This window comes from Scyliorhinus torazame, chromosome 13 (assembly GCF_047496885.1).
Source record: "Scyliorhinus torazame isolate Kashiwa2021f chromosome 13, sScyTor2.1, whole genome shotgun sequence".
NCBI classification, from domain to species: Eukaryota; Metazoa; Chordata; class Chondrichthyes; order Carcharhiniformes; family Scyliorhinidae; genus Scyliorhinus; species Scyliorhinus torazame.
In genome coordinates this window covers 41795432-41812900 of record NC_092719.1, presented here as the reverse complement: position 1 = coordinate 41812900, position 17469 = coordinate 41795432, and the positions used below count along the sequence as shown (strand labels likewise).

The following is a 17469-nucleotide window of genomic DNA, read 5'->3' as shown; positions in this document are numbered from 1 at the left end:
TCATGCCATGAACATGAACATGTGATTTGAGCAGACTAATATTTATGAGATGGTATGAGGCTGGACACACACACACATGGCAGAGGAGTCAATCATTTGATTGTGCACAGCACTGTATCTGCAATACTGCTGCTTAGTCACTTGTTAAAGTCCTTGTGAAACTCCTACCTGCTATAAAATGTGCACTTTCTAGCAATTCAGCTGCGATTGAAGAAAATATTTAAAATGAAGGACAGTGATGTAAAGGAAGCTGAGATACAATAGCTCTCAGGATTCTTGTAGTCAGATTGAGAGTGCGCAAATTAGCCTTTGCAGGGCCAAAGCATATGCAGTAAACAGTGGGCACGTCACACATGGGAGGATATAACAAACTAACCGCCATTATCTCATTGCACTAGAACTTCCAAGTAAACAAAAAAAAATCTTGGTGCGAATTTCTCCCCATTATAGAACTGTAGAAAAGTTATGACACAGAAAGAGGCCATTCAGCCCAGTAGAGAGAGGATGTTTCCACCAGTAGGAAAAACTAGACACCTGAGGGCACAGCCTCAGACTGAAGGGACAGACGATCCTTTAAAACTGAGATGAGGAGGAATTTCTTCAGCCAGAGGGTGGTGAATCTGTGGAATTCTTTGCTGCAGAAGGTTGTGGAGGCCAAATCATTGAGTGTCTTTAACACAAAGATGGATAGGTTCTTGAGTAATAAGGGGATTGGGGTTACGGGGAGAAGGCAAGAGAATGGGGATGAGAAACATATCAGGATGGTTGAATGGCGGCAACGACTCGATTGGCCGAAGGGTCTAATTCTGCTCCTATGTCTTACGGTCCTATGTCTGCCTTGTCCGACAAAAAACTAGCCATCCATTTCAATCTCGCCTTCCAGCACCCGATCTATAGCTATGCCAGTTGCGGCACTTATAATGTAGATCCTGATACCTTATAAATAAGTTGAGGATTTCTACCTCAACCTGCCAAAACCAGCAGTGAATTCCACAGATCTAACACCCTCTGGGTGAAAATATTGGGCGGGATTCTCCGACCCCCCGCCGGGTCGGAGAATGGCCGGGGGGCGGCGTGAATCCCGCCCCCGCCGGCCGCCGAATTCTCCGGCACCGAAAATTCGGTAGGGGCGGGAATCGCGCAGCGCCTGTGTCCCCCCCCCCCCTCCCCCCCGCGATTCTCCGGCCCGCGATGGGCCGAAGTCCCGCTGCTGTCATGCCAGTCTCGCCGGCGTGAATCAAACCACCTCCCTTACCGGCGGGACTGGCGGCGCGGGCGGGTTCCAGTGTCCTGGGGGGGGCGCGGGCCGATCTGGCCCCGGGGGGTGCCCCCACAGTGGCCTGGCCCGCGATCGGGGCCCACCGATCCACGGGCGGGCCGGTGCCGTGGGGACACTCTTTTCCTTCCGCCTCGGCCATAGCCTCCGTGATGGCCGATGGGAAAGTGACGCCCCCCCGCGCATGCGCGGGGATGACGTCAGCAGCCGGTGACACTCCCGCGCATGCACGGACTTCTGCCGGCCGGCGGAGTCCCTTCGGCCCCGGCTGGCGTGGCACCAAAGGCCTTTTCCCCCGGTCGGCGGCGCGCCAACCACTCCGGCGCGGGCCTAGTCCCTCAGCTGGCCGACAGCTGCCTTCTAGCCCCCTGCAAGACTGTGAATCTGTGGCCTTTTGATGCCAGTATTCCTGCCGTAAAAGACCACAGTTTTCAGGATGGCGTGGTGATATAGTCCTTGAAACGCAGAATCCAGCCCCAGAGTCCTCACCCTCGATGAGGAATTCATAGAATTTAGAATTTACAGTGCAGAAGGAGGCCATTCAGCCCATCGAGTCTGCACCGGCTCTTGGAAAGAGCACCCCACCCAAGGCCAACATCTCCACCCTATCCCCACAACCCAGCAACCCCACCCAACACTAATTGGGCCTGGAGGTCGTGGGGGCGGCCGAACATTTTCCCAAACTTTGCACCCCACATCAGAGAGGGTGAGTGGATACTTGGCCTGATGGAATGACATGATTTACCAATTGCAAGAAGGCACCTGTTCTTGGACAAAAGCAAGTCCACCTGGAGTTCAAGCTGGATTGTGAGACCAAATACCGTCCTCCATAAAGATTCAAAATACATTTTGAAGTGATTTATTGACCTCCTTATAAAGTCATAAAATGTATTTCCAACATGGCAGAGGAGGCATCACCTGCTACAGTTTTCTCTCGCAAGTGCTCATGATGTTCCTCTGGTGACACGGTGGTGTTTTAATAATTGTATCTTCTACGTGGAGCCCTGCTAGCTTAGGAAAGTAAGGTAACCACTCCTCTGACCTGCATACTTCGATGGGGGTCAGTGTTGGAGGGGTGCTCCAGCATTTACCCTAATACATTTTCATGTTTGCCAATGTCTGAGGTCTGCTCACTTCTTCTGGATAACCTCAACAGGGTATCTCTGGGGAGGATTAAAACAGTAGGAACGTCAGCAATATCTAGCATGGTACACTGAACTGTCGGTCAAATTATGTAACACTTTAAGGGCAAGTAGAAGAGCTGGCGGCTCAAACCGCTCCATCCTTTGCTTCAGTGAGGTGGAGTGGCAGTGATCCTTCAGACAGTGATCCTTCAGAGAAGCAAGAGAATGAAAATTTGTGATGAACCAAGCAGATTTCATTCAGCAGAGGGTGAGGGGGGGGGGGGGGGGGGGGGGGGGGGGGGTGTTCTGCAAGATTAAACCTGCCATGTGTCTCTTCAAGCATGTTTTTATATTTCTTTCTCCCACCCCTCCAAGCAACCATTTCCAATTCCTCAACTGACGGCAGCTTTTTCGTTTACTATTTAGGTGGAGGGGAATCTCATACTCACTGCGGAGTCTACATTCTTCTGTCACATCAGAAACCAGATAGCACCGTGGAAAGAAAATATCAGCATTCTCATCCAAGTAGAAAGGCAACTTCCTCAGATTCATGCAGAGTCTAGCCTTCAGTGAAACAGCATTTAAAAATATTTGGTCACATAAACATCTGTTTAAACCATTATCTTTAGGTGAAATATTTACATTCAACAGCATGACAGCTTCTGAAGAGATTTAACATTCTTTAGGATAATTAATTTGCATTTTTATAACACTTTTCACACCCACAAGATCTCCCAAAACACTTCACAGCCAAGGAATTACTTTTGAAAGTGCAGTTTTAGTTGCTATTTAAACAACCGCACCTCTCAATTTGCAATAAGACAATTTGCAGAGAACAATGAAATAAACGACCAGTCAGTCAGTTTTGGTGTTGTTGATGGAGGGAGGTCCAAACTTTAATCGTGTTCTGTTTACCAAATTATACAGACTTAATGGTCTTTTTTAATGAAAACCAGTAGTGAAATTACACATCGCAACTATTAAAAATCATAACTCTAATTACTATCATAAAGGAATAGTTAGAGATTCATTGCAATATTGTCAGAAAATGTTCCTTCATGTTAATCGAAGAACAATGTAAAAGTAGCATTTGGGGAGTTAATGGTCCATGAAGTGTCTTTCAAGATGTTTTATCATGCTCATGTGCAAAGGATTCCATAATTATTCAATCGTTAAAGATATGATGAAGTCTGAACAAATGCTTCTACTGTAAATTTCATTAGAGGACTGCTGTTGAATTAAAAATACTGCGGAAAAAAACAGACGAAAGATGTGAAGCAAATAGACAAGGTAACTTGGGTAGGGTAACGATTGATTGGTAGCTATTCTATAAGTGGGATCATATAACTAACTTCTTCCTGTAGTTATTGTTGATAATAACAGAGTGTGAATGTCAAACATGTTTCTATGGCACTCCACTATCACTGTTTCAACATTAAAATAAACAGGTGAATGCCCGTCTCAAAATAACAGATAAAGAAATTCACATAAAGGTCGTCCCTTTATCTCAAAATACGATTGGTACCTTTTAGTGACATATGTACTTTCATTTAATCTCGGATTGTGCAAGCCAGTATAACATGCCTCTGTGACCCTGCCCCTTATCCCTGGGGCACTTTATTGTATATTTATGTGGACATCCTTTGCAAAGACTACCCTTCTTAAGAACACAGGATACAGGAATGGATTTGTTTTCCTTTATTCTTTTTAGGGCTTGTGAGAGCATCATAGGAATGGCTGGCATTTATTTCCCTAATTGCCCATTTTCCTTCCGGAAAGGCCCTTAATATGGCCCATTATCCTAGGTCGCTGGGCCACTAGTCCAATCACACTGCCATTATGCTACCATCTTCCCCGACTGAGCAATTGACAAAGAAAAGCCAAGGTCCAGCCAGCTCACCTCCTATTCTCCTGTTGGTAGCATATCACAAAGACAATGGTGCACTGACTAATCTCAGCAATCAATCTCCATCAGTTCGTCTACAGCAGACATAGGACGGAATTTTCCAGCCCTGCCAGCAGCTGGGCGGAAGAATTTAATTTGGCACAAGGCCAAAAATCAGTTTCCCGAGGGCAGGATGAACGGAAAGAATCCATTCCTTGGACTTCAAAGACAGGCTAAAGGTGGTTCGACCTTTCCGACAAAACAGTGTCGGGAACCCTAGTTGCATGCATTAGCATCTCATGGACATTCATTAAAAGGAAACCTTGCCAGAATTAAGTTCCCACTCCAAAAACGGCGCAAATCAGTCCAGCATCGCGCCGCCCCAAAGGTGCGGAGAATTCGGCAACCAGCAGGGGCGGGATTCAGCCCAGCCCCCGGCGATTCTCCGACCCGGCGGGGGGGTTGGAGAATCCTGCCCAAGGTTCTATACAGCTGCAACATGACTTGCCAATTCTTATGCTCAATGCCCAGGCCAATGAAAGCAAGCATGCCGTATGCCTTCTTAACTAACTTCTCCACCTGTGTTGCCCCTTTCAGTGACCTGTGGACCTGTACACCTAGATCTCTCTGACTTTCAATACTCTTGAGGGTTCTACCATTCACTGTATATTCCCTACCTGCATTAGACCTTCCAACATGCATTACCTCACATTTGTCTGGGTTAAACTCCATCTGCCAACTCTCCACCCAAGTCTCCAAACAAACTAAATCCTGCTGTATCCTCAGACAGTCATCGCTATCCGCAATTCCACTAACCTTTGTGTCGTCTGCAAACTTACTAATCAGACCAGTTACATTTTCCTCCAAATCATTTATATATACTACAAACAGCAAAGGTCCCAGCACTGATCCCTGCGGAACACCACTGGTCACAGCCCTCCAATTAGAAAAGCATCCTTCCATTGCTACTCTCTGCCTTCTATGACCTAGCCAGTTCTGTATCCACCTTGCCAGCTCACCCCTGATCCCGTGTGACTTCACCTTTTGTACTCGTCTACCATGAGGGACCTTGTCAAAGGCCTTACTGAAGTCCATATAGACAACATTCACTGCCCTCCCTGCATCAATCATCTTTGTGACCTCCTCGAAAAACTCTATCAAGTTAGTGAGACACGACCTCCCCTTCACAAAACCGTGCTGCCTCTCACTAATACATCCATTTGCTTCCAAATGGGAGTAGATCCTGTCTCAAAGAATTCTCTCCAGTAATTTCCCTATCACTGAAGTAAGGTTCACCGACCTGTATTTCCCTGGATTATCCTTGCTACCCTTCGAAACAGAGGAACAACATTGGCTATTCTCCAGTCCTCTGGGACATCACCTGAAGACAGAGAGGATCCAAAGATTTCTGTCAAGGCCTCAGCAATTTCCTCTCCAGCCTCCTTCAGTATTCTGGGGTAGATCCCATCAGGCCCTGGGGACTTATCCACCTTAATATTTTTTAAGACGCCCAACACCTCGTCTTTTTGGATCTCAATGTGACCCAGGCTATCTACACACCTTTCTCCAGACTCAACGTCTACCAATTCCTTCTCTTTGGTGAATACTGATGCAAAGTATTCATTTAGTACCTCGCCCATTTCCTCTGGCTCCACGGGCACTACCGAGGCCTTCCCTGCTCGGTGGGCACCGCAGAGTCTATGGTGTTTTATTGAACCTCTTTAATCACATTTTAGTTTCATGTTTTAACTTTCATTTATGTTTTGCTTTTAAGGCAGTATCCCTTTAAATCTGTCCCTCAGTTTGTTTAATTTATTATTTCGATTTAAACAGTTGGAGGCATCCTCACTGGCTTCCTAAGGGAGTCCTATCTCGCCCTCAGCAGAGGCACAGTGCAGCTCCTCCCCAGCTAGCTCGCTGGCCATCTTCTCATGCTGGGTCAGGGCACTATTACCTTCCATTCCCCATGGTCTTCACGCACACATGCATATTGTGCGTGTTATTCTCCTGCAGAATGACAGAAGGATTGTTTGTCATGCCATCTGTTGCATGAGCTGATCAGGAGCATGCATGTGTATGGCAGCTGCTGGAATTCCTCCCCAGTAAGTGATTAAGAAGCTGTTTTTCCTGCAACGGATAGAAGATTAAGAGCATAATTGGGCTGGCACACATTTAGTGCGGCTGTCCCATCTGCTGGGGAGGGCTGCACCCCAAATTCCTGTGTGACATCCTTGTGGGCTTGCACACTTCAGTGGCCTGATTTCCTGATGAATGTGTCAGTTTACAGTGAGCAGATGTGCACTTACACTGGCAGAGCACAGCACGCTGGCAGAGCACAGCACACTGGCAGAGCACAGCACGCTGGCAGAGCACAGCACGCTGGCAGAGCACAGCACACTGGCAGAGCACAGCACGCTGGCAGAGCACAGCACACTGGCAGAGCACAGCACACTGGCAGAGCACAGCAGATCAATCATCCTCCTCCTGCACTGCGGAGTGTCTCTACACTGGACACCATGGCACGAATCTCCGCTGCAAATTCTGTCCCTGGATCACCACGCAGCCCAGCGGGAATCACGCAATTCCGCGCCTGCTGCCATACGAAGACTTGCGAGGGTCCTTCCCGTTGATTTCCCTTATTTCCGCTTTCTGTTTGCCATTATCGTTTTGATCCATGGATGCTTCATGGAAATGTACACAAGAGACAGAAATGCAGAAGAAACCCATTCAGGGGGCCCTCTCTAATTTGGACAGTCAGGTACCTGCCCAACGGAAGCATGTGCCTTTGACTTTGAAAAAGAGTGAAAACAAGGCACTGTTTGAAGATATCAGAGGGAGTTCTAAAGCCAAAGATGCAAACCTATCAGCAGAAGAAGAGAGAAGGTCTAATTGAGATACTAGAAAAATATTGGGAGAGTTGCAGGGAAACACCAGGGTTCACTCTGTTAAATGTAGACATAGGAAACTCTGAACCAATAAAGCCCCATCCAACTCAACTAAAACCACGGAGACTGGCTCAGTTAGAGAATGGGATACAGCGCATGTTGGATATGTTATGGAAACAAATGAAAACGCTGTGGTCCACAGAACACCGAGTAGAGTTTGGGAGATTGAAGGCCATGTTAATGGGCGAACCAGTGCTGGTGAACTGGTTTCAGACCATTTAAAATGGCCACAGATGTCAGTGGCCCACGGGTTGGGGCAAGGCTACTAATCCTTCATCATTTTGAAGTATATACCCGATATGATAATAAACAAAGCTTTGTTTATACGGACCATAATCTGTTTGTATTTAAAGACCCGTTTAAAACCCAGAACATAAGATTATTCCATTGGAGTTTATTATTACAACAATTCAATGTTAATATTGTACACATCCCTGGAAAGGATAATGTGATAGCAAATGCTTTGTCACGGGCTTAAGAGCTGACTAGTCAACAATGTAGAGACTGGGAAGGGAACTGATATAATGGGGATGGATGAATGGATATATGTTAATGATTTATACCTTGCATCCCTCATAATGAAATCTCCTTGCCCTGATGTTTCATTCCTTTTAGGGAGAAAGGTAAGGGTCCTTCTGTTGATTCACATATTTCCTCTTTCTTTATTTTTTCCTACTTTCATTTTGATCCATGCATGCTTAAAGAACATGTATCTTTAAGCCAAGCAACAGAGAGAACGAGGAATTTAAAAAGTTGCAACATAGTATATGTGACGATCTGCATAAGCAATCATGTAAATACTATTAGATACAACCTCCAACCAGCAGTTGGCAATAGAGAACAACCGCGTGGCACTTGTTACCGCGGAGAGTCTGGAGATAGTCGTCGTAGTGGATAGTCACATTTGTAGTAGCTCTTAGATAATTTATAATAGTTAGTAGATTTTGATAGTTTTCTTATTGTTATCTGACCCACAATATTATTTAACAATAAGCATTTAACTAGTCATGAACTAGATGTTCTCTTGTGCACTAATTCTGACCGGCCAAGCACCAGAATGTAACATTTTACCAGGACTGAATTGGTTCTGAAGATCTAAAAAGACAAAGGTAGCAAGGAAAAGAAAAAAAAAACACGTAGAGTACTGATGAATATACCAATGCACTAATAAGCATCAAAGTCAATGATGGAAATTCTGAAGACATACTAGCATTGAGTCACTGTTAATGTAGATGCAAATTAGCACGCTTTTAAACAGCAATTCACACTCTATGTAGCAGCTCTAGGTCTTCAGGCACAGCTTGAAGAATGGAGAATAGCGTTGCTGCTCACTGTAGCACGTCCACAGATGATAAAAATCACTTTGACGAGGTCGTGAAAAAATCTGATCGGCACTGTACACCCAAAAAGAACAAAACATTTGAGCGGTACGTTTTTTGCACGCACGCACAACAGGCAGGTGAATCGTTCGACAGCTTTTAAGCAGGCTTGAGGTTAAAGGCTCAGGCATGTAACTTTGCAAGCATCAATGATCCGCGGTCAAATTGTGTTTGGGATTAGCAATGACAAAGTTCATGAGAGATTGTTGAAGGAGAATGAATTCTAGCTCGACGATGCCATTAGAATTTGCCATGCCAGCGAGCTAGCTGCGCAGATTAGCACTCTAAACCCTTTGGCGTGAAGATCGGAGATGCAGCCGACACCGTTAGTGTTGTGACACACCCTCATCAAGGCGTGGTCCCAGCAGCGGTGGCCATTTTAAACGAGTGACCAATACCACCATTTTGTGCAAGCCATGGGGCAACAAGCATTTGCAAAGGCAATGTCCAGCATTCGGAAAAGTCTGTTCTAAATGCAACGGCTAGAATCACTTTGCAAAACAATATTTTTCAAATAAAAAATCAGGAATATAAAAATCAATCAACATGATTGAAGAGCTCAATCTCGAAGACACATTTTTTATAGCATTATAATGAGATGCAAGCTAAACAATCTTCAAAGCAAATTTGCAGTAATAGCAAGACAAATACAACTATTCATAGAGATAACAGGACAGTTCCTCTGATGATTAATAAAACATTAATCAATGTTAAACTCGACACGGGAGTGAGAGCCAATATTATATGTTTATCTGATATGCAAGAAATGAAAATTAAACCGCACTTTCTAACTAAAAGGTACTTTTGAAGGATATTAACAGAAAATAAATCACAATCTAGGAGTATGCGAAATAGAGGTCAGGGTAAAGAATAAGATGAACAAAGTGAGATTTTCCATTGTAGAGGCTGAGCGTGAATCACCACTGGGATTGGAAGCATGTGAAGCACATGAATTAATAAAAAGAGTATACAGTGCTGACTGCTGCAACCACACAAAGTACATCAGTGGATTCAATCCATAAATATTTCCAAAATAGTTCAAGGATTTGGCGTTTTTCCCATTCACTAATCGGTGCCAATTGAAAGAGAATGCACAGCCAGTCGTACATGCACCAAGGCGAGTACCAGCTCCATTAAAGAACGACTAAAAAATGAACTGGAGAGAATGACAAATCTAGGGGTGATAAAAAGAATTGATGAACCGATGGCTTGGGTGAACTCCATGATTTGTGTGAAGAAACAAAATAACGACCTGAGATCTCAATTTAAGTACAAAGTGAGAACATTATCCAATTCTGTAAAGAGAAGAGATCACGGGCGGGATTCTCCCCTACCCAGCGGGGTGGGGGGTCCCAGCATGATGGAGTGGCGGGAACCACTCCGGCGTCGGGCCGCCCCAAAGGTGCGGACGTCTCCGCACCTTTAGGGGCCAAGCCCTCACCTTGAGGGGCTAGGCCCGCGCCGGAGTGGTTTACGCTCCACCGGCTGGCGTTTGGTGCCATGCCAGACAGGGCCGAAGGGACTTTGCCAGCCTGCGTAAGTTCACGCATGTGCGGGAGCGTCAGCGGCTGCTGACGTCATCCCCGCACATGCGCAGGGGAGGGGGTCTCTTCCGCCTCCACCATGGTCAAGACCATGGCGAAGGCGGAAGAAAAAGAGTGCCCCCATGGCACAGGTCCGCCCGCGGATCGGTGGGCCCCGATCGCGGGCCAGGCAAATGTGGGGGCACCCCCCGGGGCCAGATCGCCCCGCAGCCCCCCCCCCTCCAGGACCTCGGAGCCTGCCCGCGCCGCCTGCTCCCGCTGGTAAGATAGGTGGTTTAATCCACGCTGGCGGGAAAGGGTTGACAGCGGCGTGACTTCGGCCCATCTCAGGCCAGAGAATCGCCGGGGGTGGGCCCGCCAACCGGCGCGGCGCGATTCCCGTCCCCGCCGAATCTCTGGTGGCGGAGAATTCGGGAGACAGCGGGGGCAGGATTCACGCCAGCCCCCGGCGATTCTCCGACCCGGCGGGGGGTTCGGAGAATCCCGCTCCACATGTGAGATGTCAGGAGTGGCATGCTTCAGCAAACTAGATGCATCGCAGAGATTTTGGCAACTCAAGTTGGATGAAGAAAGCATAAAGCTGTGCACCTTTAACACTCCATTTGGTTGATACTGTTTTCTCAGAATGCATTTGGTGTTATTTCAGCATCTGAAATTTTCCATAGGGCAATGGGACACATTGTAGAAGGAATTCCAGGCATCAGGGTGTACATAGACAATATCATCATTTGGGGTTCAACAAAAGAGCACGACAAAAGGCTTATCAAATTGCTGAAAAGCATAAAAAATTATGGTCTCAAGTTAAATAAAGCCAAATGCCAGTTTGGTGTCGAAGAAATTACATTCTTGGGAGACAAACTGTCTGCTCGAGGTATACAACCAGACCAGGAGAAGATAAAGGAGATATTAAACATGCCACTTCCAACAGACAAAAGAAAGAGTCCTCCGGATGCTTGGTATGATAAATTTCATAAGTAAATTTTATTCCTAATTTATCAGCAAAATCAACATGCTTGCGGGAAATAATCAAAAAGAATACTATTTTCCAATGGTCTGAAAGACATGAACATGAGTGGCGAGTGTTACAGGATGCACTGACAACAGCTCCAGTGTTGACATTTTTTGACCCGACAAAGAAGACAAAAGTATCAACAGGTGTGTCGAAAGGTGGGTTGGGAGCAATGTTATTGCAGCAAGACAATGAGGAAAATTGGCTTCCAATTGCCTAGTGCTTCAAGGTTAATGACTGACATAGAGCGTAGGTATGCTCAAGTAGAACAAGAATGCTTAGGTTTGATAAATTGATTCAACAAATTCCACGATTACATACATGGCCTACCAACATTCTAAATTGAAACTGAGCATAGACCACTTGTAGCAATTATCAGAAAAAATTGAGATGTCGTCAAGAATACCACGTATGATGATGAAGTTACAGAGGTACGACTTCAATCTCATTTATACTCCAGGAAAACATATCGTAGTAGCTGATGCACTCTCTCGAGCTACGGACATGAAGGAAGAACAACACATGGATGAGGATGTGCGAGTACATGTGAATCTTGTGAATGAAACACTTCCAGTGTCCGATGCGACATCAAATTTTTTTTAAAAATTATTTTCATTCTCCTTTTTCACATTTTCTCCCAGATTTACACCCAGAAATAAATAATAATCAGTAACGAGTGCAATGTCAATCCCCATATCAATAACAACAATCCCATCCTCCCACCAAACCCCCAAACATTAGCCCGCATGTTAACATAAACAAATAAAAAGGAATCAGGAATTACCCATAGTCACCATTAGCACATACAATCACCCTCCATGCAATCCAATTCTCAAAAGTGCATAATGAATAATGTTCATGAATTGTAGAACCCCTCCATCCTTCCCCTCAGTTCAAATTTGACCTTCTCAAGAGTTAAGAATCCCCGCCATGCCAGGGCACAGGGTGGAGAGGTTGATCTCCACCCCAACAGGATCCGCCTATGGGCGATCAACGAGGCGAAGGCTACAACATCTGCCTCCGCACCCGTTTCCAACCCCGGCTTGTCTGACACCCCAAATATAGCCTCCCAAGCGCCCGGGTCCAATTTCACGTGCACCACTTTAGAGATTACCCTAAAAACCTCCTTCCAGTAATCCTTCAGCTTTGGACAGAACCAATTCATATGAACGTAGTTTTCTTGTTATCTCACCCACGTTATTGTTTGACAATAAACATTTAACTAGTCACAAACAAGACATTCTCTAGTGCACTAATTCTGACCAAGCACCAGTATATTGTTCCAATTTTTGAAACAGCAGAACTCAGATTTTATGGCACCCAAGAGATGCAGTGAGACCCGATCCAATTGGTTGGCTGGTGGCCAATGAATTGGCCAAAAGGCCATATTCTGTCCGGTAACAGGTGGTCATTGGGTCCTACCTGAGTGGGATGATTCTCAGAGACCCAAGAAAGCAAAGTTGGGTCCTGGAGGCTCAAGGAAGAAGGAGCTGTGAATGCATGCTCTCCCTCTCTTCTCTCTCCAGAAATGTTGTGAGCTGCTATATTTATGGACCTACAGAGAACCTGAATGAATGAATCTACAGTGAAAACCATTACAGACTGAAAACATAGACCTCGACTTAAAGTGGGGGGTTAGGAATTAGATAATAGTAAACCAGTTGTATTTGCTGTATGTTTCATTATAATTCTTTATATAAATAAAAAGTAATTGTGTTTAAATTTACAAACCCGGTGACTGTAATTATTAGACAGCCAAGGGCCACAGACTTTGCATATTTTTCGAAGAATTATTGGTTAATTCAATTATGTTGCGACTCCAGGTCAAGGTCAGCTGGAATTGACCATGGCCTAGCCTAGGGTGTTATAACAGACTTCAGAGTGGACTATTCCACCCATGGGGTAAGAAATAGCCCAGTGATGGAGAGCTTTGGAAACTTCCAATATCACCTATTCCCCCCTTTGTGCCACACTTACCATTTGTCACGTATTGAAGTGCTTACATACTGAATCACAAAATATTAGATTTTCTGCAATCTGTTTCTGATTGGGCTGGAAATCAAGTGCTGCAGCAGCAAGTGATATCTTCAACAGCAAGCCATCTACCGTGTTGATAAACAGGACACGGTCAGCGGCGACAATATCTCCTTTCTGCTAAATTTCATTCTCCTATGCTTGAATTGCTCCAGATCAGCATATTTAATCGGCCTCTGCCTCTCGGCAACCAGGTTTGCCTGGTGACTGTGTCTCATATGACACAGTAGTTATGTCAGGGAGACAGGGACTTCCGGTGGCGACTATGAAGGAGTAGGACGCACATTTGGTGGCTCCCGCTCGGGTCAGAACTTTGGACCTTTTTCCCCGATTTTTTGTCGGATCTGAAGTGGAAAATTGATGTTGGATGCAACTGTGACGAGGAATCCTACATCAGAGCATGGAGAAGTGGACCAGGAGTGCCCGCACAGGAAGAAATAGGCGAACGGAGAAGGTTTGGCTGAGACTGCAGCGGGAGAAAGCATGGCGGACGACCGGAGTTCTGGCTCGACGGCGCAGCGGTCGATGGAGCAGCTGATGCAGTTCATACAGGAGAGCTTCACCAAACAGAAACAGGAATTCTTGGACCCGATTACGGAATCGATTGCGTGACTGGAACTCAGACTGGATGCCCAAGATCGGGCGATCCAAAAAGTGGAGAAGGCACTGACTGAGCAGGAGTAGCAACAAGCTGCAGATGAGGCGGAGGTGGGGATGCTGAGAGACCAGCAGAAAAGGCTCCAGAAGAAGGTGGAGGACCTAGAGAACAGGTCGTGCCAGCAGAACGTGAGAATCGTGGGTCTCCTGGAGAGATCCGAAGGAACGGACGCAGGGGCATACATAGCGGGTATGTTCGAGAAGCTGCTGGGGGAGGGGCGTTCACCCAACGCTTGGAGGTGGACAGGGCGTACAGAGCGCTAGTGAGGAAGCCGCGTGTAGGTAGTTCCCGAGAGCAATTGTGGTGAGGTTCCACAGGTACCTGGACAAGGAGTGCATTCTACGGTGGGCCAGGCAGACACGGAGCTGTAAATGGGAGAACAGTGTCCTGCGTATATATCAGGATCTGAGCGCAGACGTGGCCAGAATAGCAGGGTTCAATCAGATAAAATCGACTCATTTTAAGAAGAGGGTAAAGTTTGGACTGCTGTATCCGGCCCGTCTTTGGGTCACTCACGAAGAGCAGCATTTTTACTTTGAGTCACCCGAGGAAGCGATGGACTTCGCTAGAAGGAAAGGGCTGGTAGCGGACTGAGGAGTTTGGACTGAACTTTGCAGCAGAGTTCATGCTTTTTTAAAGAAAAGTTTTTGTTCTTTTGGACATTACTTGTAATGCCTTCTGTATTGATTTGGGGTCTGCGGATGAGCTGTGAGAGTTAAAATTTGCATTTGCACTGATGGGGGTGGAGGTGTGAATGGTAGATGTTGGATTTTCTTTTTGATTTATTTTGGGCAGGGATTGTTTACGTTTGCATATGTGTGGGTCCAAGCGAGGGGGAGGGGGGAGGAGGGAACAATAGTTGGGAAATGTCTGGCGCCATGGGCGGTGACCACCAAGCTAGCTGGGCGGGCTAGCTCACAGAAGCGCAGTGGGGGGTGAACAGATGTTATGCTTATTGAAGGGGGCTGTGTGTATGGTGCTGTTACTGGAGGAGGGGGGGAATAAGCCCCCCAACCATGCTGATTACATGGAATGTAAGAGGGCTAAATGGGCCAGTTTAAAGGGCACGCGTGTTCGCTCATTTAAGGGGACTGAAGGCGGACGTGGCAATGTTGCTGGAGACGCACCTTAGAGTAACTGATCAGGTCAGGCTAAGGAAGGGATGGGTCAGACAGGTTTTCCACTCGGGGCTGGACTCTAAGACTAGAGGGGTCGCGATCCTAATTAATAAGCGAGTGTCATTCGAGGCGGGAAGAATAGTTGCGGATGTGAGGGGTCGGTACATTATGGTCAGTGGGAAGCTGGAGGGGCTGCCGGTGTTACTCGTGAATGTGTACGCGCCAAATTGGGATGATGTGGAGTTCATAAGGAGGATGCTGGGGAAGATCCCGGACCTGGCTTCACATAAGCTGGTCATGGGGGAGGACTTCAACACAGTCATTAACCCAGGGCTCGACCGGTCTAGCTCAAGGACAGGCAGGGTGCCGGCAATGGCAAAGGAGCTAAAGGGGTTTATGGAGCAGATGGGGAGGGTGGATCCATGGAGATTTGGGCGGCCAAGAGTGAAGGAGTTTTCTTTCTCCTCACACGTGCATAAAGTGTACTCCCAGATTGACTTTTTAATCCTGAATAGAGCTTTACTGACAGGGGTAGTGGACACTGAGTATTCAGCGATCACGATCTCGGATCATCCTCCGCCCTGAGTTTACCTACAGGTGAGCAAGGAGGGTAGCCAGCGCCCGCACTGGAGGCTGGATGTGGGACTTTTAGCTGATGAGGAGGTGTGTGGGCGGCTGACAAAATGTATCCAGAACTATCTGTAAGTCAACGACACGGGGGAAGTTTAGGCTGCAGTGGTCTGGGAGGCGCTGAAGCCAGTGGTTAGAGGGGAGCTGATCTCGATACGGGCCCACAGGGAAAAGGCGGACAGAGCAGAGACGGAACGACTGATAAAGGAAATACAACAGGTCGACAAGAGGTATGCGGAGAACCCAGAGGTTCTAAGGGAACAACGGAGGCTACAGGCGGTGTTTGTCTTGTTAACTACAGGGAAGGCGGTGGAGCAGCTGAGGAAGGCGAGGGGGACGATCTATGAAAATGGGGAGAAGGCCAGTAGAATGCTTGCGCAGCAGCTTAAAAAGCGGGAAGCAGTCAGGGAGATTGGCAAAGTAAGGGACAGGGATGGGAAACTGGTCGGCGATGCAGCTGGGGTAAATAAGGCGTTCGAGGAATTCTACAGCAGGCTGTGTGAGTCGGAACCCCCAGCAGGGCCGGAGGGGATGAGGCAATTCTGAGGGAGGCTGAAGTTCCCGAAGGTTGACGAAGAATTGGTAGAAGGGCTGGCGGCCCGATCGGATTGGATGAGATAGCAGAAGGGCTGATTGCCATGCAGTCGGGTAAAGCCCCGGGACATGACGGGTACCCCGTGGTGTTTTACAAAACGTTCTCTGGAATACTGGGGTCACTGCTGATGAGGACATTTAATGAGGTGAGGGAGAGGGGGGCTTCCCCCGACGATGTCACAGGCCACTATCTCATTGATCCTGAAGCGGGATAAGGACCCGGAGTTATGGGTCCTCCAGACCGATCTCCCTACTGAACGTAGACGCCAAATAGCTGGCTAAGATCTTGTCCTCAAGGATTGAAGACTGCGTTCCGGACGTGATTGGAGAGGATCAGACGGGATTTGTTAACGGGAGGCAGGTGGCGGCCAACGTAAGAAGGCTGTTGAATGTAATTACGATGCCCCCAGAGGGTAGGGACCGGATGGAATGGGAATATCTGTGGGAGGTACTGGGGCGGTTTGGATTTGGGCGGGGCTTCAATGACTGGGTTAGGCTGCTGTATCAGGCACCCATGGCAAGTGTTCAGACGAACAGGCTGACATCGGGCTATTTTAGGCTGCACCGGGGGACGAGGCAGGGATGCCTCCTCTCCCCACTGTTGTTCGCACTGGCCATAGAACCGCTGGCAATTGCGTTGAGAGCCTCAAGGGGCTGGAAGGGGCTGGTCCGGGGCGGGGGGGGGGGGGGGGGGGGGGAACATAAGAGTCTCACTATACGTGGACGACCTGCTCTTATCTCTTATATGTGTCGGACCCATTGGAAGGGATGGAAGAAATTATGAGGATTCTGAGGGATTTTGGCCGGTTTTCGGGTTACAAATTGAACATGGGGAAAAGTGAGATGTTCGCGATCCAGGCAAAGAGGCAGGAGAGGCGATTGGGGGAGCTGCCGTTTAGAGTGGGGGGGTGCTTTCGGTACCTAGGTATCCAGGTGGCGCGGGAATGGGAACGGCTGCACAAGCTAAATCTGGCCCGACTAGTAGACCAAATGAAGGAAGACTTCCGAAGGTGGGACATGCTCCCGCTGTCACTGGTGGGAGGATATGGACAGTGAAAATGATGGTCCTCCCGAGATTCCTGTTTGTGTTTCAGTGTCTCCCTATCTTTATTCCTCTGTCCTTTTTTAAACGGGTCAACAAGGTGATCTCGGGCTTTGTATGGGCGGGTAAGACCCCGCAAGTTAAAAAGGGGATGCTGGAGCGCAGCCAGGGGGAGGGCGGGTTGCCAGTCCTGAACGTTAGTAATTATTACTGGGCGGCGAATATAGCCAT

The 17469-nt window shown here is 47.4% G+C and overlaps 1 protein-coding gene across 1 annotated transcript in view; it reads right to left on the bottom strand.

The window, feature by feature from the left end:
• LOC140387801 (protein monoglycylase TTLL8-like) overlaps positions 1-17469 on the bottom strand; it is a 134491-nt gene that overhangs the window by 59559 nt on the left and 57463 nt on the right. Inside the window, exon 10 of the mRNA XM_072470928.1 lies at positions 2850-2964. Within this exon, the coding sequence (XP_072327029.1) occupies positions 2850-2964 (115 nt within the window). The remainder of the gene's footprint in view (positions 1-2849; positions 2965-17469) is intronic.